The sequence below is a fragment of the Xiphophorus couchianus genome, unplaced genomic scaffold, assembly GCF_001444195.1.
Source record: "Xiphophorus couchianus unplaced genomic scaffold, X_couchianus-1.0 Scaffold1000102, whole genome shotgun sequence".
In the NCBI taxonomy this organism is placed as follows: domain Eukaryota; kingdom Metazoa; phylum Chordata; class Actinopteri; order Cyprinodontiformes; family Poeciliidae; genus Xiphophorus; species Xiphophorus couchianus.
This window is the reverse complement of record NW_020963015.1, coordinates 1,580,434-1,603,103: the sequence shown is the minus strand read 5'-3', so window position 1 is coordinate 1,603,103 and position 22,670 is coordinate 1,580,434. Positions and strand designations below refer to the sequence as shown.

The 22,670-nt window shown below is 47.2% G+C and overlaps 2 protein-coding genes across 8 annotated transcripts in view; one reads left to right on the top strand and one right to left on the bottom strand.

Annotated features, from left to right (window-relative positions):
• The first annotated feature begins 2,789 nt into the window (after positions 1-2,789).
• Positions 2,790-18,909, top strand: nrd1b (nardilysin b (N-arginine dibasic convertase)). 3 transcript variants are annotated; one of them, XM_028011856.1, is made up of 31 exons: positions 2,790-2,924; positions 5,810-6,024; positions 6,092-6,353; positions 8,754-8,835; positions 8,939-9,092; positions 9,159-9,232; positions 9,323-9,418; positions 12,050-12,172; positions 12,417-12,474; positions 12,860-12,933; positions 13,041-13,110; positions 13,873-13,950; positions 14,023-14,143; positions 14,218-14,276; positions 14,395-14,449; positions 14,551-14,655; positions 14,723-14,846; positions 14,930-15,016; positions 15,172-15,291; positions 15,481-15,532; positions 15,703-15,853; positions 15,942-16,069; positions 16,149-16,311; positions 16,403-16,434; positions 16,700-16,838; positions 17,078-17,125; positions 17,218-17,270; positions 17,490-17,573; positions 18,022-18,229; positions 18,339-18,428; positions 18,555-18,909. In XM_028011856.1, exons 2-31 carry the CDS (start codon positions 5,837-5,839, stop codon positions 18,753-18,755), a joined length of 3,279 nt encoding a protein of 1,092 aa, XP_027867657.1. In that variant the 5' UTR covers positions 2,790-2,924; positions 5,810-5,836; the 3' UTR covers positions 18,756-18,909. The 3 variants fall into 3 exon arrangements, 2 of the variants coding, with proteins under 2 accessions (XP_027867657.1, XP_027867658.1); XR_003594817.1 differs by lacking the exons at positions 18,339-18,428; positions 18,555-18,909 and having other exon boundaries at positions 16,987-17,125; positions 18,022-18,095; XM_028011857.1 differs by lacking the exons at positions 2,790-2,924; positions 5,810-6,024 and having other exon boundaries at positions 6,220-6,353; positions 8,920-9,092.
• Positions 18,910-21,268: 2,359 nt separating this feature from the next.
• The window catches only part of frem1b (Fras1 related extracellular matrix 1b), a 43,926-nt gene continuing 42,524 nt past the window's right edge, over positions 21,269-22,670 (bottom strand). For all 5 annotated transcript variants that reach the window (XM_028011819.1, XM_028011820.1, XM_028011818.1 and 2 more), the window contains 2 exons: positions 21,661-21,746; positions 21,269-21,589 (listed from right to left, as the gene is read on the bottom strand). In XM_028011819.1, the coding sequence (XP_027867620.1) occupies positions 21,393-21,589; positions 21,661-21,746 (283 nt within the window). In that variant the 3' untranslated portion in view covers positions 21,269-21,392. The remainder of the gene's footprint in view (positions 21,590-21,660; positions 21,747-22,670) is intronic.

Sequence of the window (22,670 nt, the reverse complement as noted above, 5' to 3'; positions counted from 1 at the left end):
AGTCTGACAGGCTTAAGGCACATATAATTATAAGATAACAATAAAAAAAAGTAAAATAAAAGTATAAATAAATAAAATTTCAGACATCAAACAGAGGGATAGCAGAAGGATAAAACCAAACAAACAGAAATAAATGCAGGTCATTATAGAGCTGTATTTACTCCCTGCTTGTTTTTCATCAGTTTTAAGGTTCTGAAATGTTTGTCCATTAAAAGTCAGGTTTTCTATTTTCCACTTTTACAAGAGTGGATGAAGAATTTGGTGAGGATCAGCAGGTTGTTAGGAATGAAGTCGGTTCTTCTGTCTCTGTGGGTCCAAATATTAGATCCTCTGTTTTTAAGGGATGATGTAGGGAAAGTTTTGTTGAGATCCAGTTTCTCCAAAATGTACTAGTGTGTGATCGGGGTTCTGACAGGTGAGCTGTTGCTGCACCGGTTCTTTTCAAAATAAAATAACTGGTCATGTAGCACGGTAGCCATGGGGACAGCTACGTTGCCAAGAAGGAGGAGCCACCGAACCTGGACCCAGACTGATTTGATTACAGTTGTAATAAATTACTCTGTCTGATTATTAGAGCGTAAAGGAAACATTTATTCAGTCCCTCCAGGCACAGCCGAGCTAATTAAACTAAACTAACTTTCAAACCTGGCCTGCAGATGCTTTCTCAAAAATGACTGTGGCCACGAAATGCTCCAATCAGCACATAAAGGAAGTACTAAGCAGCTCAGATATGATGTCACCCAAATTTATGGATGAGCCACTTTCAGTGTTGTATTTTAAATAAAATAAGGGAACTTAATTTCACACTGCGCACTATTTGCCCTTGTAGCTAAATTCTAATGTATAATGAGTCGGAGGAAGAAGGTCACTTTTGAGCAGGGGGAAACGTTATGACAGTTCTAAGGGCCCCTGACCAACAGAGGGCCCTCCACAATTTATTTATGTATTTTTTGTTCATAGAAATAACAAAAAATTGGGGCCCTGTCAATAACAAAATGAGTCATATTGTGTTTTCTAAGATTGTTTTTAGCAGTAAAAATCAAATGTTCTCCCTCCCAGACCAAAATGCACATATTCACCCTGAACCTCCTGGATCTGCAGGAAATGGTTTCTTCCTGCTTGGAGCTTCAGGTGTTCAGCAGCAGACAGTGGAAAACAGGAACGGCTGTGGCTGTTACTATGCTGCTAAGAAATATAATAAAGTTAGGTTTTCAAAAAATAGAGACAGAGAGAGAGAAAAAACAAGAGTGTCAATTTATAACCCAGTTTTTCTCTGAGAGGTGGGTAGACTGATTATCAACCATTTAGCATAGTTAGCTTAGCTACAGGCTGCTTGCCTCCATTTCACTAACATTTAATGAATTAAGGAAAGAAATTGGCAACATATTCATATATTGAACTATAATAACAGGTGAGTCAGTCAGCAGCAGCTCTAGTCCCTCCTGACCCGCCTTCTCTCCTCTCCTAGTGAAATTAAAGCTGCAGTTTGTCACTTTTATAAAAAATATATTTTGACATATTTGTTAAAACTCATTATGTTGTGACAGTATAGCATGAGAGATAATCTGTGAAAAATCTATTTCCTCTGCTTTCTCCCAGTTCTTTCTAGAAACAACCAATCAGAGACAGGAGAGTTTTAGTGCTGTCAATCACAATCTCATGTGGCTGCTCATCCCTATGCTGCAGCTGGTGCAGCCTGTTGTGAATGCTCAGACTAGTTAGCATAGCTATCAATTACAGCAGATAAACATTTTTCCTGTAATGATAAGTTGTTTCTCCACCATTAGCACATTTAGCAGTGAGTGAATGAGGATGATTGACAGCACTAAGACCCTCCTCCTGGTTCTGATTGGTTGTTTTGGTCGGAACGTTGCTTTACTTTAGCTAGCAATAGCAGTTCAGGTGGAGGAGATTGATTGTTTTCACAGATTACCTGTCTTATAACAAACTGTCATGACATGGTGACAATTTTAACAAATATGGAGAAAACATATTTTTTATTAAAGTTATGTATTACAGCTTTAATAAAATGCAACTACATAGCATTTGATGAGAAATGTGGATTGTTTTATGTGTATTTTGCATGTTGCCTCTGACTGTTGCTGGTGGGGAGAAACATTTCAGTATCTAAAACTAATAGAACAAATTGAAGCAACATACTTGCAAACTGAATGTGGACTGTTGGATGTAAAATTCATGATCAGTAAATATTGTGCTAGTTATCAGTATTGGACCAAAGAAAGCAAACCTTTAAAATTGTGAAGCTTTTGATGAGTCAGATAAACTCAAGAAATTGTAACAGCAGCTGCGTGGGGGGCCAATTTAACTTTTTGTTTTGAGACATGGAGAAATTTCTCTATGAAAAATTTAAACACACTGTCAGCATCAGCCCTAAAACTGTTATAGTCAGTCTGAATGTTGTGATAAAAATGTGTGCTTCATAATGAATTATGCAAATTTTAGAAAAAAATCATAATAACGTCCTCCAGTCCTCCATCGTCCGTTCATACTGTATGTCAATGTTCAACAACAATTTTATTTTCTCTCTAGAATATTGTTTATGTTTGTGTCGATGTCAGTTTGGTTTTTATTTGTGTTTGGAACAACTTAATAGAGCTCTATCAACTGTAACAGCGACAAAATGCACCTGGAGCTTTTTAAAATATTAGAATAACTATTTGCTTTGTGTTCAATGTGCTGTCTTCTTCACTTCATTGTGTATTTTATTTCTTATTTTTAAATGATACGGACGACGTCATGGTCTGGAGACAAAGGAAATAGGTACCTAAAAATGAATAAAACTGTAAACAAGAGACGCAGCCGCTTGAGCTCTCGACCAATCAGAGCGCTTCTTTGACGCAGCCGCAGCTTCGCTTAAACTACCAACTTGAAACTTCAGCAGCAGCTGTCAAGCATTCATCCAGGTAAGTCCTCCTCCTGCCGGTACCACAGGTCCAAACTGAATTTCAGAACCAACACGGGGCTGCCGACATGCTGACAAAGCCAAACTAGGACCGGGCTGAAGCGCCGGCTCAAACAGTTAGCGGTTAGCAGGATTAGTTAGCAGACTGGGTCGCTAAGGCGGGTTAGTTAACAGCTTGATTCAATTCCAGTTCTTGTTAATTCGTCCTTTTAGAGCTGCAGTTTTCCAAGATGTTTAAGGTTCGGCTCCGACTGCTAGTCCGTTGCTGTCTTTCTGTTTTCTGGAAGCTAAGCTAGCAGCTCCGCTCTTAAATCGGCTTATATTAACGTGAAATTTTGCTTTCTATCTCGAGCTCTCGTTCAACTACAACGTCATATTTTGCGACGCGCCAAACTGCTGCAGGAAAATCCAACATTTTTCATTTGTTTTTATTTTCCAGCACCGGGAGACATGTTGGAATATTCTTTACATTTCCGTTTAAAACAACAAGTTAATGTGAATAATTCGGCTGAAAGTTGTAATATGTTTTAAAATACTCTGGGGAAGATATTCCCATACTGTATCTGCTGGTGATCAAATTCAACTTTATTCATTGACCTGCATTGACCAGCAGGGGCGGGGCTAATTCACAATCTAAACTTCACTATTCACACTTGTTCCATGCAGTTTTTTTCAAATTCAATACTGATTCAAAACCACTTTATTAATTTCAAAGGGACATTAAATATTGATGTAACTCATTAATTCTTCAGAGTTATTGTAGATGGTTGGCTGTTGGAAGGAAAGATCTTCTGCAGCGGTCTGTTAAGTGAAGTTTCACAAATCAGAAAAAGGTTTCACAAATCCCAAACATGGATTAAATTATTCTGCTATTAGAGCAGAATAATCCAGTCCAGATTTGAAGAGTCCAGGTGTTGTAGTTTTTAAACTAGAGTCGATTAAAGATGAGGAACATGTGAAAAATTAGGTGGAATTTTTTCCACCTAATTTTGTGGGAAAAATTTGATTTTAGCCGATTTTAGGCTAAAATCACCCTTTTGCCATCTCCAGAATCGGAAACCAACTTCAGCTCCGTCCTTCTTTGTTCACATAACCAACCTGCATCCAGAAGGAGGGCGGCAGACGAAACCTCTGTTCGTTTCAGGGAAGCGAAACCACGCAAAAAAAGCACAAACCAGACCGCACAGGGTAAAAAAGTCACAGAGTTCAGTGATCGCTTTGGATCAGACAGATCAACTGACTGGTGAACCAGATTTCTCTGCAGATGCAACCAGGAGGAATTAGTGAGGCTGAGCCTTCAGACCGCAGCAGGTCAAGTGCTGCTAATTAAAGTGGAGCCGTTTAATTTCATTTATTATAAGTTATTGGGGCCACAGTCACTGGTTTTGTTACTACGGAGAAAAAGTCAGATGCGTTCATCTGCTTAATGTGTGATGATCTGGATTCGGTTCAACAGGGTGAATATGAACTGAACTGCAGCTAAATAGCCTATGACAATATGATTATAATTTGACGGGTAAAAATTGCATATGACGGATTTTTTATGCTGTCCGTCAAAATAAGATGACAGAGAACAAAAAAGTCTAGCGTGAGTCTGAGATAAATATATATAAAATGTGTGTGTATGTATCAGGGTTTCCCCCAGTGTATTATAAGCCTGGCGGCTCATCATGCTTGTTTTTAGGAAAATAATAATTAAAAAAATATCGCTTAATTTTTTTTTAGCCGGATTGAAAGTGTCTGTGTTGCTCTGAGCTTTTCACTAGCCGAGCAGATTGATTCCTTAAAGATCAGTTTATAGAAAGTAGGTTTATAGATTGTGCATTTAAAGCCGGACCAATCACACCGTTGGCGCCTCTGTGCTGCTGCTGCTGCTTTATCTCTGAAGTTTACCTCAGCTCAGATCTCAGGCCTCCTTTCACTCAAACTGGACTCAGGCTGACCTGTATGGATATTTACATCAACTTCCTGTGAGGAATCAAGTTTCTTTCCAGAGGTTTTGATCAAGGTCAGAGGTTAAACCGCCGTGTTAGCTCTGGTTGTGCAGCTCAATGAACCGCAGGAATAACTTGTAGTGGCTTTCTGAGGAGCTTTGAGGAGCGAAGAGAATGATTTATCTTTGTGAACAAAGAATTATGCAGCATTTCCATCTCTACACGCTGCCCATACTAAAGAGTTCATGTGGAAAATATCTGAAACTCTCGTCCCATAAACTCCAGCAACCAAAACAGTTTCTGTGTTTTAAAAACTCAACAGACAGAAATGTTAGAGCTGCTAAAGAAACATTAGAAACATTCAATTAAATCTCAGTTTGTTGCTCATCATCAGTGCAGCAGATTGAACTCATCCTGCAGGGCCGGTCCAAGGCTGCATGAGGCCTGGGGCAGAATCTGACTTGATGTTGATCTACATACTGTAGTTAAACAGAGGTGTAGCATCTAACTGTTGAGGAAGGAAAGAATTAAAGTTCAGATCCGTCAGACAGAAACGATCCAGCAGAGGACAAACGCCAGACATACAACATGTAGATATGCTGCTCACGCTGTCGGTGGTCTGAAAACAAAACCAGTAAAAACTGAACTGAAATAACGTCAGTCTGCTGGTTTCTGTCCAGACTGTGATGATGTGCAGCTGACCACTGGAGTGACTCAAGTCACATCACTTGGACTCAAATCATTAAAATTAAGACTTTAGACTGGACTTGAAAAAATCTCTGACTTTTACACCACTGACTTGGTCTCACCTCTGCTGTGTAGGAATGGCCTGTTGTTACATGTCAGTCATCGGGGGCCGGGGCCCCCAGACCCCCTGTGGCTCCGCCCCTGATGTAAACCTGCAGCTTTTCCTCAACATTAAACTAAAAACATAAACCTCAAACGTCTGCAGGTGCAGCTTCCGCCTCACAACTCAGAAATGCCTCAGACCAAAAAGTCGGTGAGCGGCGCCGGCGGTCCAAGTCAGCCGGGCGACCCGCAGCCGGGAGAGCCGCCGCCTCCGTCTGCACAGGAAGTGATGCTGGCCGGAGGAGGAAGAGGAGGAGTGGAGCCGGAGCAAGGAGATCCAGACATCGTCAAGTCCCCCAGTGACCCCAAGAAGTACAGGTGGGTCCTGGTCCTGGTTCCGGTCCCGGTTCTGGTCTCGGTCTCCAGCTGCTCTCGGTCTCTGCAGGTTCGTTGAACTCGGTAACGGACTCCGGGTTCTGCTGATCTCGGACTTCAGCGGGGCGGACGAGAACGAAGAGGGTCGGCAGGAGGAGAGCGGGGGAGGCGAGGAAGAGGAGGACGACGAGGAAGAGGATGATGATGAGGAAGGGGAATCCAGTACCAGCTCTGATGAAGAGGAGGAGGAGAGCGATGAGGAAGAGGAGCCGGAGCCGATGGAGGTGGACGAAGAAGATCGAATGAAGAAGAAGAAGAGTTCAGAGAAACAGGTGGGTCAGATGATGAAGATGGAGGAAGAAGAAGAGTTACCAGCTTCCTTCTGTCTCTCTCTCTTTTCCTCTCTCTCTCTCCCTCTCTTTCTTTTTCTCTAGTTTTCTTTCGTTCTTTTATGCATTTGTTTTCTAATATTCTTTACTTGCATTGTCTCTAAATCTTGAGGTTTATTTTTCAGTTTTATCGTTTTTACGGTTCTGTTAGTTTGTGTCTTCAGGTCCGCCTCTCCTCTCTTTAAGGATTGGGATTCGGGTCCAACCTGACCCGACAATCCCAGTTGAAACGGTTCTGTTGGCAGAACTAGTTGGTCACATCAATTTAATTTATGCTTCCAGAATGAATAAGGGAGCAGCGATATTTTGAAAACAGAAACTGCAGACTTTCTGAACATGTCGTCCCCCCACTATGACGCAAACTTGTACAACTCATTTTTAATTAAAGTATCAATAATAATAAATGTACATATATGTGAATAAATTGCTGCCTACAGGGCAATTAAAAAACAATGAAACAAAAAACTGCAATATTGCATCATTTAATATATTTGAGCCAAAGAGCCTCGTCTGTTATCCTGTCTAGAACCTCCTGTGTCTGCAGGTCTGAGGCTCTTTGTTAGCATGTTTTCTATCATTCTTATAGCTTGATGGGAAACCTGGTCCAAACTGGCAACCCACATTAATAAAATGGTGAAATAATATTGACCACAAAACACTGAATTATAAAAGATATCAACATTTTTCCTACACAATCCTAACTAATGATCTCTTCACAATATTTATTGATTTACTATTAATCTATTTGTATGATTTGTTCGATAAATTGCCATCTATATTGTTTTCGGTCTCAGGAAATGACTGAGGGATGAAGAGACTGATGTTCTGGTTCTTTAGGTTCTGACGGGTCTGCGGTTCCTCTCCTGATCCATTCTGTCTGATATCAAACAACCCAGTGAATATCGACACACATTTATTTTAATGCTCCTATTAAACGTCACTGTGGTTGTTTAGCCTGTTTCTTCCCACCACCGTCTGTGTTTGACTTTAAGGACGGTGTTTTATCGGTGGACATTTTGAAAAGACGCGGGTTTTGAAATGTTGGATGAAAAGAAACGGTTCCGGTTGAAAAAGCACATGACAAACGTCCAGAGACAGTCATAGCGTAAAAGGTTCCTGATCAAAGTAACTGGCTGATCTTCCCTCTTTTTCACCTGTATGAAAAATATCAGGACATTAAATATCTGTGGTGGGAGGGATCCACATAAACACATTGTTGGTTTAGAGATGATTAGGCAAAAGAAACTTGATGTTGTGTTTTTAGCAGAGACACAGACCAGGGAAACCAGGGAGAGAAGCTTTAAGCTGTTTGGACTCATGGACCAGGTCATCTGCTGCTGTAGCAGTTTTACTTTCACCAGGTTTGGACCTGGATATAGTTTCTTGTACTGAGTTAGTCCCGGAAGGGTCCTGGTGATCAGAAACATCTTTTTTTGTTTTATTAATGTTTATGCACCAAATCAGGGAGATCAAAGGATTACATTTTCAGGATGTGTAATTTTTTGCAGCAGTCTAATCAAAATGAGTGTGTTGTGTTGGGGGTTGGAGCTGCACTACTGGCTTTCTAACAGAACCGGAGTAGAACCTCGTCCTCCATCACCTTCTGAACTGACTCGGCGAAGCAGAGCTGGGCTTGGTGGATGCTGAGGATCCAACAGGAAACCCGGCTGGACACACTTTATATCTCCAATCATTCTAGAAATACATTATCCAACCGTTTCATTTCTGATCATCACTAGTTTACCTGGATTTTCCTTTTTCAAGCAATACTAGATGCGGATTGTATTTGCATTTTAATATGAAACTACTTAAAGACATTTTCTTTTGCCAAAGCTTTAGTAGCTTTTGGCAACTGGAAACCAAATAATCCGAGTCTTGAAGTGATCGGTGGGAGGTTGGAAAGGCTCAGATAAGAGTTTTTGTCAATAATATACAAGTTATTCTACAGCTAAAATTAAAAATGTGGTTCAAAATTTAGAAAATGAGATAAAAGAGTTAGAAAATAATTTATTAACAGATGTTAGCTTTTCCTGTTGTCAGAATGAAACATTGTCTCCTTTATTTATTGAATGTTGAAGACTGAATCCTCTTTTTGTTCGGTCAACAGTTTTCTAACTAGTTTTATTTATGGTTCATGGAACAAGAAGGAAATCGATTCACGTTCTTTAGATTTTATTTCTGGGACTGAAACCGTCAGCATGGTTATGGAGAAGAACCAAAAGAATCAAACAATGTTTTATTTCTGTGGCGTTTGGGTTTTTCAAGCTGCTGGAGGTTCTGGATGTTTTGTGTTTGTTGGATTTGATTTTATTAACGTTTGTTTCCGGTCGTCTTCCTCTCCAGGCGGCCGCCGCTCTCTGCGTCGGCGTCGGCAGCTTCAGTGACCCCGATGACCTCCCAGGCCTCGCCCACTTCCTGGAGCACAGTGAGTTAAACAAGGCAGAACATTATGACCAGCGGCTGATCGTGCAGGGAGCCGGACTCCTTCTGAAGGTCTGGTTCTGTTCAGGTTCTGGTTCTGTCTCCAGTGGTCTTCATGGGAAGTGAGAAGTTCCCGGCGGAGAACGATTTCGACTCGTTCCTGAAGCGTCACGGCGGCAGTGACAACGCGTCCACCGACTGCGAGCGGACCGTCTTCCAGTTCGACGTTCAGAGGAAGTTCTTCAGGGAGGCCCTGGACAGGTGAGCGCGGCCTCGGAACCGACCCGACCCGGTCGGACCCGGTCCTGATGGGTCTCCTGTGCTCAGGTGGGCCCAGTTCTTCATCTGCCCTCTGATGGTCCAGGATGCCGTGGATCGAGAGGTGGAGGCCGTGGACAGCGGTGAGTCCCCATTCTGACCCGGTTCTGACCTGGGTCGGCATCTCTACCAGGTGTGCTCAGCTTCCTCTCTGGTTCTGGTTCTGTCCTCAGAGTACGAGTTGGCCCGGCCGTCTGATTCCCATCGTAAGGAGATGCTGTTTGGCAGTCTGGCCCGACCCGGACATCCCATGGCCAAGTTCTGCTGGGGTGAGCTGCTGTTCTGATCCGGTCCGGCTGTTTGGTTCTGTTGAGGAGCGGTCGGACCTGTTGCACCGGCTGCAGCCGACCACTGGGGGGAGCCTCAGAACCAGGGGCGGAGCTCCAGGGGGGCTGGGTGGGCAGTGGGCCCCCAGCACGGGCCTTCAGGGAGCCCAGATGGGGCCCAGAGCCTTCTTCTTTTTGTGTTTTTTTTCTTTTCTCTCTCTTAAAAAAACAAAACAAAAAACAGTTATTTAACAATATTCTGTAGTACACATATGTCAGAGTCAAGGCCCGCGGGCCACATCCGGCCCGCGAGAAGGTTTTTTACGGCCCCTGGAATGATCTTGATTTATTATTAGAACCGGCCCGCAGACCGCAGTAAGCCGGCACCCCGTCTGAAAAAAAAATACCTTCCTTATTTGAACTGTAAGTAGTTCTTTAAATGTTCTGTGAGATGATGTACTTACCCATGTATCCATAACAACCGGAACTTTCAATATCCACCAAGTTATTGCCGAAATATACCATCTATTAAAGGAGTGCCCCCCGGATTAATTATTAACCCGATACTTGCTGGAAAGTGCAACGTCTCCCCTTTCAGAAACCGTTGGAACTTTTCCACTTAGCGCTACGTGTGGCGGAATTACGGTACTGCAAATTTAGATGTGTCGCCGGCGACACGTGTAGCTGCGCATCCAGGCTGCTCAAACGTTGTCTATGTTTGGCAGCACATACCTGTGTGAACAACTGTTTTCTTTGATGAACCTGAACAAAACATCACACAGAAGTCGACTTACTGCTGAACACCTTCACTCAATTCTGAGGATTTCCTCAGCTCAGAGCCTTACCCCGAACATTGATGAACTTGTGGAAAAGATGGGACACCACCAAGTATCACCCTCAACCTCAAACAAGTGAACATTACTGTGCAATCACATATTTAGAGTTTTTACTCAGTTCAAGTTTAAAAGTTAAAGTTTAATATTTGTTTTCACTGCATGTTACTTCTCCTTGATGAAAGTGCTGTTTTTGATTAATAGATTTTTGCTCTTTATTTTATTGTATTTCAATCCAATTATATTTTAAAAATATTTCAGTTGTGTCTGTTGAAAATTAAAGATTACTGACAGAGCCATAAGAAAATGTTGCTTTATTTATCTGATCATATTGGAATATATTTGTTAGGTTTTCAGTAGGTTCAATTAGGTTCACTAGACTATATGCGTCATTTAAAAAAAATTTCAATGAACATTCGATCAGTCCGGCCCTCGGCTTGTAGCTAAATTTTTTATTTGGCCCTCCGTCCATTTGACTTTGACACCCCTGCTGTAGTACATCCGGCACTTTCCATACCAGAACATCATTGGGGCCCAGATGGGAGACAGAATAGGATTTGAGTTGGGGCCCGCTCCTGATGAGGCGCTGTGTGTCGGGTTGCATGAGTCGCCCAGTCATTGTTGACTCATGGCTGCTAAAAACTTTACCAGACCGACTGATTTTAGTGACATTGTGTAAAATATTGAATAAAATGTTGGGCTACATGACTGGCTTTATTTACATTTAACTTTATGACACACAAAATTACAAGTGGATAATCCATATTGTCTCCAAGTGTATTCTGGGTAAAGCTTGTCACCAGCCCTCCGTCATCATCAGTCACTTGGCAACAGATGGCAAACTAGCTAGAGCATTTCTACAGACCAAGTTAACATGAGTGGAGCTCATGGAGCGGCAAAGTGAAAAGGATGAAAACAGAGAACAAGGAAAAGCCAAAAACTGGACGCATATTTTGTTCCTGGTCTTGGAGATGAACCGGAGTTTTTTGTTGGCAGCGATTCAGACCCGCCAAAACTGGCAGCCCAGCGAAGGAGCCGGACTGGTTACAGGTAGCAGCTCTGACATTATTCACAGAGTGAGTTAACTGTAGACTGACTGTAAACTGGATCAGCCCAGCCGCCTAGTTTACATCCCCTTTTCTCTCTGTCGGTGGTCCAGCAGTGACGTCAGGGACTGAAGGCTGAGTTCTGGTCGGGTTGAGCGGTTGTGAGCCAAGATGGCAGCATGGCGTTTATGGTTAGGTTTAAATCTTCCAGATCGTCCAGTTTGTGTGAACGGCGGCGCGTAACAAAGGTCCAGAGGTGCAGGAGCTGCTGCGATACGCTGCGTGCCACGTGGCCGGAGCGTTCCCACTTCAACGCGCTGCTGCTGCTGCTGCTGCTGCATACCGGTTTCAACTCGTCAACAATAAACCTAGCTTTTAGCTTCAGCAGTTGCTAACTGCTTCAGGCTCTGAGTTAAAATTGATAAAGTGTTAAAGTGATCCACGGTTCTGAACTGCTTTGAATTTGTGTTGTTTCATCATTAGTGACCAGCAGCCGGATGTTTCTGGTCTCTTGGTTTGTTGAACTTCATGTCAGATGGATTTCAGAATGACGAGTTTCTCTCTGTGTTGGTGAAACTTGTAAGATCTGCTGTTGCGGGCCGTAAAGTGAAATTACCATGAGCTTTATTATTTGGGTACAAAGGGCCCGGTCATTAGCCCGGCCCTACTGCTCAGTGCCACAGCCTGGAGCAACAGCAGGAAGGTAGCAACCTTCACATGACCGTCATGTGACCCGTCACGGCGTCTCTCCTCAGGTAATGCTCAGACGTTGAAGCACGGGCCACGGGAGAGGAGGATCAACACCTACAAGAGGCTGCGCGAGTTCTGGAGGAGAAATTACTCTGCTCACTACATGACCCTGGCGGTGCAGTCCAGAGGTACCGTCAGAACCGTCAGAACCATCTGAATGTTTCTGTTGCTGACCTGGAGCACCCCGACCGAATCAAACAGAGCCAGGCTCAGTCGGTTGGGACCCGCTGGAGGTTCTGGTGGCTCCGTCGTTCGGATCAGCTCCAAGAAAAGCAGCAGAATAAACCTGGAAGTACTGATCCAATCTGTGATGTCATCACATGATATAACTCTGATGTCTGTGTTTCCATGACAACCATCTGGTTGCTGCAGAGTCGCTGGAAACTCTGGAGGAGTGGGTGAGCGAGATCTTCATCCAGATACCCAACAAGTGAGGCTTCACACACACTCACACACACACTCACACACACACACACACTCACACACACACACTCACACACACACACACTCACACACACACACTCACACACACACACACTCACACACACACACACACACTCACACACACACACTCACACACACACACACACTCACACACACACACTCACACACACACACACACTCACACACACACACTCACACACACTCACACACACACACACTCACTCACACACTCACACACACACACACGCATATGCATACACCCTATGTAGCCGATGCTGCTGTGATTGGCTCACCATTTAACCAATCAGGTTACAGACACCGCCACTTTAAATGAAACCAACCAATCAAATGAGGTTCTGATGTTTCCCCAGCGGGAAACCCCGACCCGACTTCTCGCACCTGCAGCAGCCGTTCGATACCCCGGCCTTCCACAAGCTCTACCGAGGTCGGTTCTGATTCATCTGACTGGTTCTGGATGGTTCTGATCTGTCTGACTGGTTTTCATCCATCTGACTGGTTCTGAATGGTTCTGATCTTGTGAACATGCTGCAGTGGTTCCGGTCCGGAAGGTCCACGCTCTGACCATCAGCTGGGCTTTGCCCCCGCAGGTGAAACACTACAGGTGAGTCGGACCCAGCGGCGCCATTGAAATAGGAAGTCCCGCCTTCCCGTTTCTGTTTCAGCGAGAAGAACCTCGCTGCAGCAAACAGGAAGGGGTGGGACGGACCACTGTCAGTCTCAGACCTTATTTGGAAATGGGATTTTCTATATTATTTTTCTATTATATTATTATTATTTCGTATATTATCCATTTCTCCCTTTTTTATTTTCTTTTGAAATCTGTGATATATTTTCACCTTTAGGAAGGAGTTTCTATCTTTCTTCTCTTTTATTTACTTCAGTGCAGCTCACAGTTTTTAACAGATTTCGTAGTTTTCTGTGAACTTCTGCTCCTTAGTCGCATCTTTTCTGGCCTGATACTGCCTCTAGTGGCGTGGTGATGGTAACACAACTAATATAATTACATTACTAAATCAGAATACCACAAAGTCTTTATTATTATTATTATTTTTTTTTTAAATGAAGTAGAGCTAATTAAATGACATAAACAAGACCTCAAATTGGTTCCAGTTTCTCTGGTGGTGGCTCTCTGGACACAGCCACCACCAGAGACCACCAGCGTTTCTAGTCTCTGGTGGACCCTGGTGGTCTCTGGTCACTACCAGAGACCACCAGGGTCCTTAGTTTCTCTGGAACCAATTTGAGGTCTTGTTTATGTCATTTAATGCTTTAGCATTAGCGCAGCTAGCTTTTTAGTTAGCGGTGCCTGCCACTGCGTTCCAAATTTGTCCATCGGAACCAGAACCTCCTCTGCACCCCTCAGGGTGAAGCCTCTTCATTACATCTCCTGGTTGATGGGACACGAGGGAACCGGCAGCATCCTGTCTCTGCTGCGGAAGAGGTGAGTTCTGGACGACCTGGGTCAGTCATCCTGGTTCCGGGTGCTGCGTTCTGACCAGCTGTCTGGTTCCAGGTGCTGGGCTCTGGCTCTGTACGGGGGAAACAGCGAGTCGGGCTTTGACCAGAACTCCACCTACTCCATCTTCTCCATCTCCATCACGCTGACTGACCTGGGCTACCAGAACTTCTTCCAGGTCCGGACCCGGACATGCCTGGCCCAGAACACCTCGATGAACACCTGGTGATGACGGTGTGGTTCTGTTTGCAGGTGGTCCATTTGGTGTTCCAGTACCTGAAGATGCTGCAGAACCTGGGACCCCAGCAGAGGTCCGACTCACAGTCAGCCGGGAGGTTCTGGTCTAAACTAATGAACAGAACCGCTCAGACAGTCCATTTGGTACCACGAGGAGGGAACTGTTCCTAACTAGAACCTGTCTCATTTCAGGATCTATGAGGAAATTCAGAAGATCGAAGACAACGAGTTCCGGTACCAGGAGCAGGTACAGACCCTCCACAGAACCAGGTTCTGGTGACCCAGGTACCGGCAGCAGGTTCTAGAACTCGTAATCGAGCCAGAACCTTCCTCTGTTCTGCTCCGCAGACGGATCCGATCGAGTTTGTGGAGAACATCTGCGAGAACATGCAGCTGTTCCCCAAACCGGACCTCCTGACCGGAGACCAGCTCATGTTCCACTATGACCCCGAGGTGAGCCAGTCGGCCCGGTTCTAGTCAGGGTTCTGACCTGGTTCTGACCCAGGGTCTTTGTGCTCAGGTGATCAGAACCGCCCTATCTCTGCTGACACCGCTCAGAGCCAACCTGCTGCTGCTGGCTCCAGAGAACGAAGGCAGCTGCCCGCTCCAGGAGAAGTGGTTCGGTACCAGCTACAGCTGTGACGGTACGGCCCGGTTAGGACCGGGTCCAGGCCCTTCAGGACCAGACTGTGCCCTGAGCAGGTTTTCATGGTGTCCGTGTCCTCAGACATCCCAGAAGAGTGGGACCGGCGCTGGGAATCCGACTTCGAGCTGAACCCGGACCTTCATCTTCCTGCAGAGAACCGCTTCATCGGTCAGTCGGCCTTCAGCTGGAGAGCGGTTTCGGTTCAGTCTGAGCTCCAGCTGAAGCCCAGTTCAGGAACCTGGAGCTAAGGCAGCAGCTGCAGACTCCAGCAGGTCCAGCCTGAAGGTATCGCCTCCTAACGGTGTCGCCTCTCTCTGCCGCAGCCACAGATTTCAACCTGAAGAAGTCTGACTGCCCGGACACGGAGTTCCCGGTCCGGATCCTGGCCCTGGACCAAGGGGCTCTGTGGTACAAGAAGGACAGCAAGTTCAAGATCCCCAAAGGTGAGATAAGGAGAAATGTTCCTCAGAAATGATTCAGATAGATCAGGTGAGGAGAGGATTGCTGTGTTGGAAGCAGGAACCGTTCCAGATCAACCTGATGATGGAGGACGTTCCTACAGGAAGATCAGGGAAAGTTCTGGAGAGCTGACAGCATCTCCTCCTCACTGTTGCATCCTCAATCTCTTTCAGCTTACATCCGCTTCCACCTGATTTCTCCCATCATCCAGGAGAGTCCTGACAAGTAAGAACTCACCTGAACACACACACACACACCGCTAGACCACCTAACCGTTAGGCGGCCCATTCGACGTCAGTAGAGGACCCGTTGCCAAGCTGTAATCAGACCCACAACCTTCAGACTGCCAGTGGACTTCGCAGTCCGCCGGTGACCGACTCGTCTTCCTCCCTCAGTCTGGTCCTGTTTGACCTCTTCATCAACGTCCTGGCCCACAACCTGGCCGAGCCGGCCTACGAGGCCGACGTGGCCCAGCTGGAGTACAAGCTGATGGCGGGAGAACACGGCATGGTGATCCGTCTGAAGGGCTTCAACCACAAGCTGCCGGTGAGGACGTCTTCTCAGCCAGGTCCGGTAGAAGAACGGTTCTGGCGGAACCCGTTGTGGTTTTAAGCAGCGCTCCTCTTCCTCACAGCTGCTGCTCAAACTGATCGTGGATCAGCTGGCGGACTTCAGCACCGAGCCGAGTGTCTTCGGCATGTTCGCGGAGCAGCTGAAGAAAACCTACTTCAACATCCTCATCAAACACGACCGACTGGGAAGGTGGGTGGAGACAGCTGCCCGGCAGCCAATCAGAGCAGAGGGGAGGAGTCTTCCATAACCAGGTGCTTCACCTGTTCAGGGACATCCGGCTGCTGATCCTGGAGCGCCACCGCTGGTCTGTGGTCCAGAAGTACCGGGTCCTGACCGAGGGTCTGCAGGTCCAACAGCTGATGGCGTTCGCTGCGGCGCTGAAGGAGGAGCTTTACGCCGAGGGCCTGGTCCAGGGGAACTTTACCAGCGCTGTGAGACACACACACACACTGTGGTTCTGGGCGACCCGGACCGGACCGGACCAGGCCGGCTGTCGGTAATGTATGGCTGTCTCTCCAACAGGAGTCCATCGAGTTCCTGCAGTACTTCACTCAGTGAGTATCTGGCCACGAAGAAGATGGAGAACCTTAATGTCCGAGTCCGGTGTGCAGGTCCGATCAGAACCAATAATGCAATAAAACCAATCTGTAGCGATCAATATCAGAGGAAAACATCCGACCCGCACGGCATTCTGGGGGATGTAGGCAGAGGAAAGGCCTCTCAACCTGCCACTGCTAGCTAAGGACGGTTTGTGGTTACCTGGTTCTGACCCGTCCTGCTGGTTCTGACCCGTCCTTCTCTTTGTGATTGGCTGTTCAGGAAGCTGCAGTTCCGGCCTCCGCGTGCAGAGGTCCCTGTGCAGTTCCGGGTGGTGGATCTTCCTCGGAGACACCACCTCTGCAGGGTGAAGTCTCTGAATCGAGGAGGCGCCAACTCTGAGGTCACCGTGTACTACCAGGTGAGCTCAGAACCACGGAGCTCCCGGTCCGGTAGCTTCTGGACTCAGGCGGTCTCAGATGTTGGTGCTGCTGATTGCTGTGTCCTTGTTAGTTACCATGGAAACACCTGTAAATGTTACTGATCCTAACGGTTCCAAACCGGGCCAGAATGTCTCATCAGATGGCTCCTCTGTCTGGCCCGGTTTGACCTGGACCTTGGTGAAGTTCTGGAGGTTCTGTTGGTCTCTGTGTGTTGCAGACGGGCCTGAAGACGCTCAGGGAGCATGCTCTGATGGAGCTGATGGTGGTAAGTGAAATCCAGAACCACCTGGGCCGCTCCAGAACCTCCTGGGCCGCTCCAGAACCCTGCAGTTCCTCAGAGTCCCTGTCTGGTTCCAGATGCTCATGGAGGAGCCGTGCTTTGACTTCCTGAGGACCAAAGAGATGCTGGGGTGAGTGAGTCAGTACTGGACCTGGCCAGGACCGCGGTTCTGTTGAACCCGGCCTGGCCAGATCACCTCCAGAACCGCTCTGATCCAGTTCTTCCTCTCAGACCGGCTGCTGCCACCTGCTGGTGCCACTTGGTACAATTCCAAACTGGATCAGTCGGTTCTGGGTCAGATGGTTTTATTCCAGAGGGTTCTGGTCCAGAAGTTCTCTTTGACCTGCAGGTACCAGGTGTATCCGACCTTCAGGAATACCTCAGGCATTTTGGGGTTCTCCGTTACCGTGGAAACGCAGGCCACCAAGTTCAGGTGAGCAGGTTGCTCTGTTCTGTTGACTTCTTGTAGTGGTGGCTAACGCTAACTCACCTGCTAGCTGCGCAAACGCTAAACATTAGTTCTGCTAAGGCGCTACACCAACATTGAATTTAGTGGAAGCTAACACTAAAGTGCTAACTTGATCAATGCTACTAACCATGAAAAACCCACCAGTTCTTCAGCTGAAAGTTCAGAAAATAACCAGCTCAATTCAAACCTTTTTCCACAAAGATTCACTTATGGGAAGCTAAGTGCGCTGCGTTTTTTCAATATTAGCTAAAGCGCTAAGCTAAAAATTAGCCCTGCTAGTAGTTTATTAGCGATTTCTTGTTGCTGGTCATGGTGACCGACCCAGCCGGTTCTGTTGGTTCTCCTCGTCGTCGCCTTCTAGTGGCGCGCTGCTGTAACGCCAGCTCTACTGTGATGTCACTTCCTGTTTCAGCTCAGAACTGGTGGAGCAGAAGATCGAGGACTTCCTGGTGAGCTTCGGTGGGCGCCTGGCGTCTCTGAGCGAGGAATGCTTCACCGCCCAGGTGACGGCGCTCATCAAGCTGAAGGAGTGTGAGGACGCTCACCTGGGCGAAGAGGTCGACCGCAACTGGTACGAGGTGGCGACGCAGCAGTACCTGTTCGACCGGCTCAGCAGGGAGGTGAGCAGGAACCACCAGGGGTCCAGATGGGTCCCAGACCGGCTGGCAGGTTCTGATGGGTCTGAGACCCACCTGAGGTTCAGATTGGTCCGGTCTGACCCGGTTGCAGGTGGAGGTTCTGAAAGGCTTCAGCCGGGAGCAACTGGTTTCCTGGTTCCTGGATCACCGTGGCAACTGCAGCAGGAAGCTCAGCGTGCATGTGAGTGCAGCCATGATGGTTCTGGAAGGTTCTGCTGGACCTGAGCAGAACCAGAACCAGGGTGGAGCCTGTTTGTTGTGGTGATGCTCACAGGAAGTGATGTCATCACCCTGTGTGTTTCATCAGGTGGTGGGTTTTGGGGTGGAGGAGAACGACCCGCCACATCAGAACCCCGGAGGCTCCGCCCCCTCCTCCTACGGCCCAGTGAGCGAGCTGACCTTCCTGCCGGCGGCGGCGCCCGCCCTGAGGAACGCCGCCCTCATCACTGACATCAGAGCGTTCACCTCCTCCCTTCCCCTTCACCCCTACTACAAGATCCTCAGCTAGCCTCTCCCCTCTGCTCATTTCCATGACGACGGTCGTATTCACTTCCTATGGGCCGTCTCTGTAAATGGCAGCTTCTGATTGGTCCATCAGGAGGCAAGCAGGAGGCAGCGCGATGACTCAGGGTTCTGAATAAAACGAGAATCATTTTAACTGACTTCTGTTGTTCCTCTGATCCGCTGGACATATGCAGCGCCCTCTACTGGTTAAGACAAGAACTGCAGCTGTAGCTCTATCAGAGCAGAGGAGGGTTAGGGTGGAGCAACAGAGGCTAGTTAGCAGTAACAGCTAGGGCAGACTGGTTAGCCGTTAGCTGGTTAGCTGTGACAGCTAGCACAGCGACGCCGATGCTGGACTGAAGGACAGTTTTGGAACCGATCACTCTCATCAGAAATCATGTATCAAACTGGCTCAGATCAATTATCAGTAATAATAATTAGTTTTAGAATTAACACTAAAGGTAATAGAATCCTTGTGTGTAATGGCATCAACATTAGAGATTCAACCAACTGTAAATCCATAAACAGGAACTCTGGTGAAGTTTCTGCTGCTGTAATATGTGATAGAAACCAAGATGGCGGCCAACATGTCAGCTTCCTGCTGTTAGATGTTTTGTGGCTCCAGTTGTTTTTATCCGACGGTTTCAGACAGGACAGCAGGTTGAGACAAGGAGGAACTCTGAACCTCTGGTCATGTGATCAGAGGTCAGCTCTCAGGTCCTCTGGTTCTGAAGTTCGGTTCAGGCCAGGAGTTCTGGTTCTGCTGATGACCTCTGACCCTCTGAAAGAAGTTAACCAAGGAGATAAACTAAAGTTGCTATTAACTTGTGGTGGAAAGTCCCTGAACAGCTGCAACAGATGAGTTATTTATCCAGAACAAGCTGGAAGTATTCTGTGTTGAACTTTGACCTGTGGACTGTGTCCAGGGTGGATCATCTGCACTTACCGGCACAATTTCAGGGACAGACTGAGGTGGTTAGAAAGGAGCTCAACCTCTACCTGCAGACCAGTTGGGTCTTCTGTAACGGCAGACATGGCCTTGATGGCAACTTCAAACAAAGAGCTAGATTATAGGAAAGTCCTCATATTTATCAGACATGCAGCTTCATCTGCAGCATGGATGTGTTTCTGCATGGAAGATGTCTGGTCAAATTCCTCCTCCTCTCCCGCGAGGACAGAAAGATCCGGTCTTTCCCACCCACAAGTCTTTACTCAAACACACCGACGAGACGAACATCATTAGCATTCGTGAATCTCAGAGGAAAATTTGACTTTGACAGTGAGGATTTGTCCATCAGTGGTCTAACTCTTGGTGAGGCCAATGGGACCATAATGGGTCCAGTGACTCTGTCCTCAACCAGGCTGCTCCCGTCCTCTGGATCCTCATCCTGAAACCGAAGGTTGAGGATCTTCTGAGAGCTCTGGATGTTTTGTGAGAACATTTATGACAGGAGTCACCAACCTTTTTGAGACTGGGAGCTGCTGCCTGAGTCCAGAGCAACACGAAGGGCTGTCCGTTTGATACAGACACACCTTTTCTTGGCTCAGCCTTTATAACAATACATATATGATTACATGCTGCCTGATCATATTAATGTGGGGGAATAATCACAATACTTGACATCTGGACAAAGCAGCAGCACTGAGAAGATCAGGTTCTTTGATTTCTCCCATTTAACAGGATTCAGCCTGATCTGCTCTGTGAGGAACTTCAGGAGACTCGGGTGGAGCCGGAACCGTCACCTGGATCCACCACCTGATGACCCGATGACCCGATGACAGACCACAGGTAGAGACTGGAGGAATGAGCGTCTATCTCGGCTCTGTCTACACTTCAGACGTCCAGCACAAGACTGACTTCTGTCATCTACAGAAATACTCAGATTACAGAAATACTCAGATTACTCTGCAGTTGATGGTTTATCAGAGACGGACAAGAAGCTGAGTACAGAGAGCTGGTGGACCGCTTCAGGTCACGGAGGGAACAGTCAAATCACCTGAAATATGAAGAAAACAAAGGAGATGATTGTTGGTTTCAGGAGGAACAGGGTCAAAGGTCAAACCCTGTTTCCATCATGGGAGAAGAAGTGGAGGAAGATAAAAACCTGGATGTTCATCTGGACCACAGAGATGGAGGAAGAGAAAATCCTTCAGGGTTTGGACCTGCTGTCAGAACCACCAGAACCATCAGGACCATCAGAACCCACTAAAACCATCAGAACCAAGAGCTAAAGAGGCTCAACAGCCTGAATAAGAAGGCTGGTTCTGTTCTGGTTCTGGAACCTCTGGAAATGATGATGCAAAGAAGGGTTCTTCATGAGATCAATAAAGTTCTGGCCAATCCTGAACTTTCACCTGGTCAGCATAATGAGGTCATTAAGGTTCTGGTGATCCACGCCAGGAGGTGATGAAGCCGTTTCATTCCAGGGTTTCGTACCTGAGGCTCATCTAAAACCTGCAGGGCAGCGACTGGAGGCCTGAGTTTGACTCCCTGCTCTAAAGAATCAGAGGCTTCAGTGAATCTGATGATGTTTTTATTTCATTTAATTTCTTCTCTGGCTGAAGGTTGGCTGATCTGGACCTGATGATATTTTTGTTTGACCTCCAGCTGAAGGTCGCTGCAGGTCGTGAGCACGGTGGCTCACGGCGGCGTCTCTGAGGAACAGATGAACGAATGCTGGGCTTCGGCTGAGCAGTTGGTAGGAATCCATTTTCTGGGGTTTTCAACCAGCACACAGTCTGAGCTGAAGCCAGCTTCATCCCGGCTCGCCGGCGCCCCCCGGAGTTTGGCTGAATGACTTTCGTCCCATACCCAGAGGTCGTGACCTCCAGATTGACCTGAGGACGACAGAGAACGTCAGCAGCAGAAATGGGGTTCATTGAAGGTGGAGTGAGGGAAACGTTCCCACCGATCCAGAAGGACTTCCTCCCCGCCAGCCTCCACATCCAGCCGGCGTCCTTCCTGGAGCGCACGCTGCTCAGGCTGCTGTTGAAGCTGAAACACAGGAAACATCAGACGCTTCGCTGCTGCTTCAACTAACCGCCAACGCTCTGACCTTTGATAGGGTCAGAGGTCATACAGCACAGGGAGGTCAGCTGCTGATTCCCCCCAGACAGAGCTAACATTTCCTCCTACTCTCCACCCAATGGAGGAGCTTCTGCTGCCGTTGGCGAGATGTGCTGCACTGCATTCTCATGTTTGATCAAAGTTCAGCTTTATTGAAGTTTAGTTTTGATAAAACTAAACTAAACATGGTGGGCCCATGGGTAGGGCCCATGAGAGGGGCCAAAGGGATCAGGTGCAGTGATTGATGGGTGGAGGCCGAGGGAAGGGGCCCTGGCGGTCCGATCCTCGGCTGCAGAAGCTCTTGGGACGTGGAATGTCACCTCTCTGGTGGGGAAGGAGCACGGAGCTAGTGTGGGAGGTGTGGGGGACATGGAGTCTGAGTGGACTGTGTTCTGTGCCTCCATTGTCGAGGCGGCCGATCGGAGCTGTGGCCGCAAGGTTGTCGGTGCCTGTCGCGGCGGCAACCCTCGAACCCGTTGGTGGACATCTTCGGTGAGGGGTGCCGTCAGGCTGAAGAAGGAGTCCTATCGGGCCTTTTTGGCCTGTGGGACTCCGGAAGCAGCTGATGGGTACCGGCGGGCGAAGCGGCATGCGGCTCGGGTGGTTGCTGAGGCAAAAACTCAGGCGTGGGAGGAGTTTGGAGAGGCCATGGAGAAAGACTTCCGTACGGCGTCGAGGCGATTCTGGTCCACCATCCGGCGTCTCAGGAGGGTGAAGCAGTGCAGCACCAACACTGTTTATAGTGGGGATGGTGTGCTGCTGACCTCTACTCGGTACGTTGTGGGCCGGTGGGCAGAATACTTCAAAGACCTCCTCAATCCCACCAACATGCCTTCTATTGAGGAAGCTGAA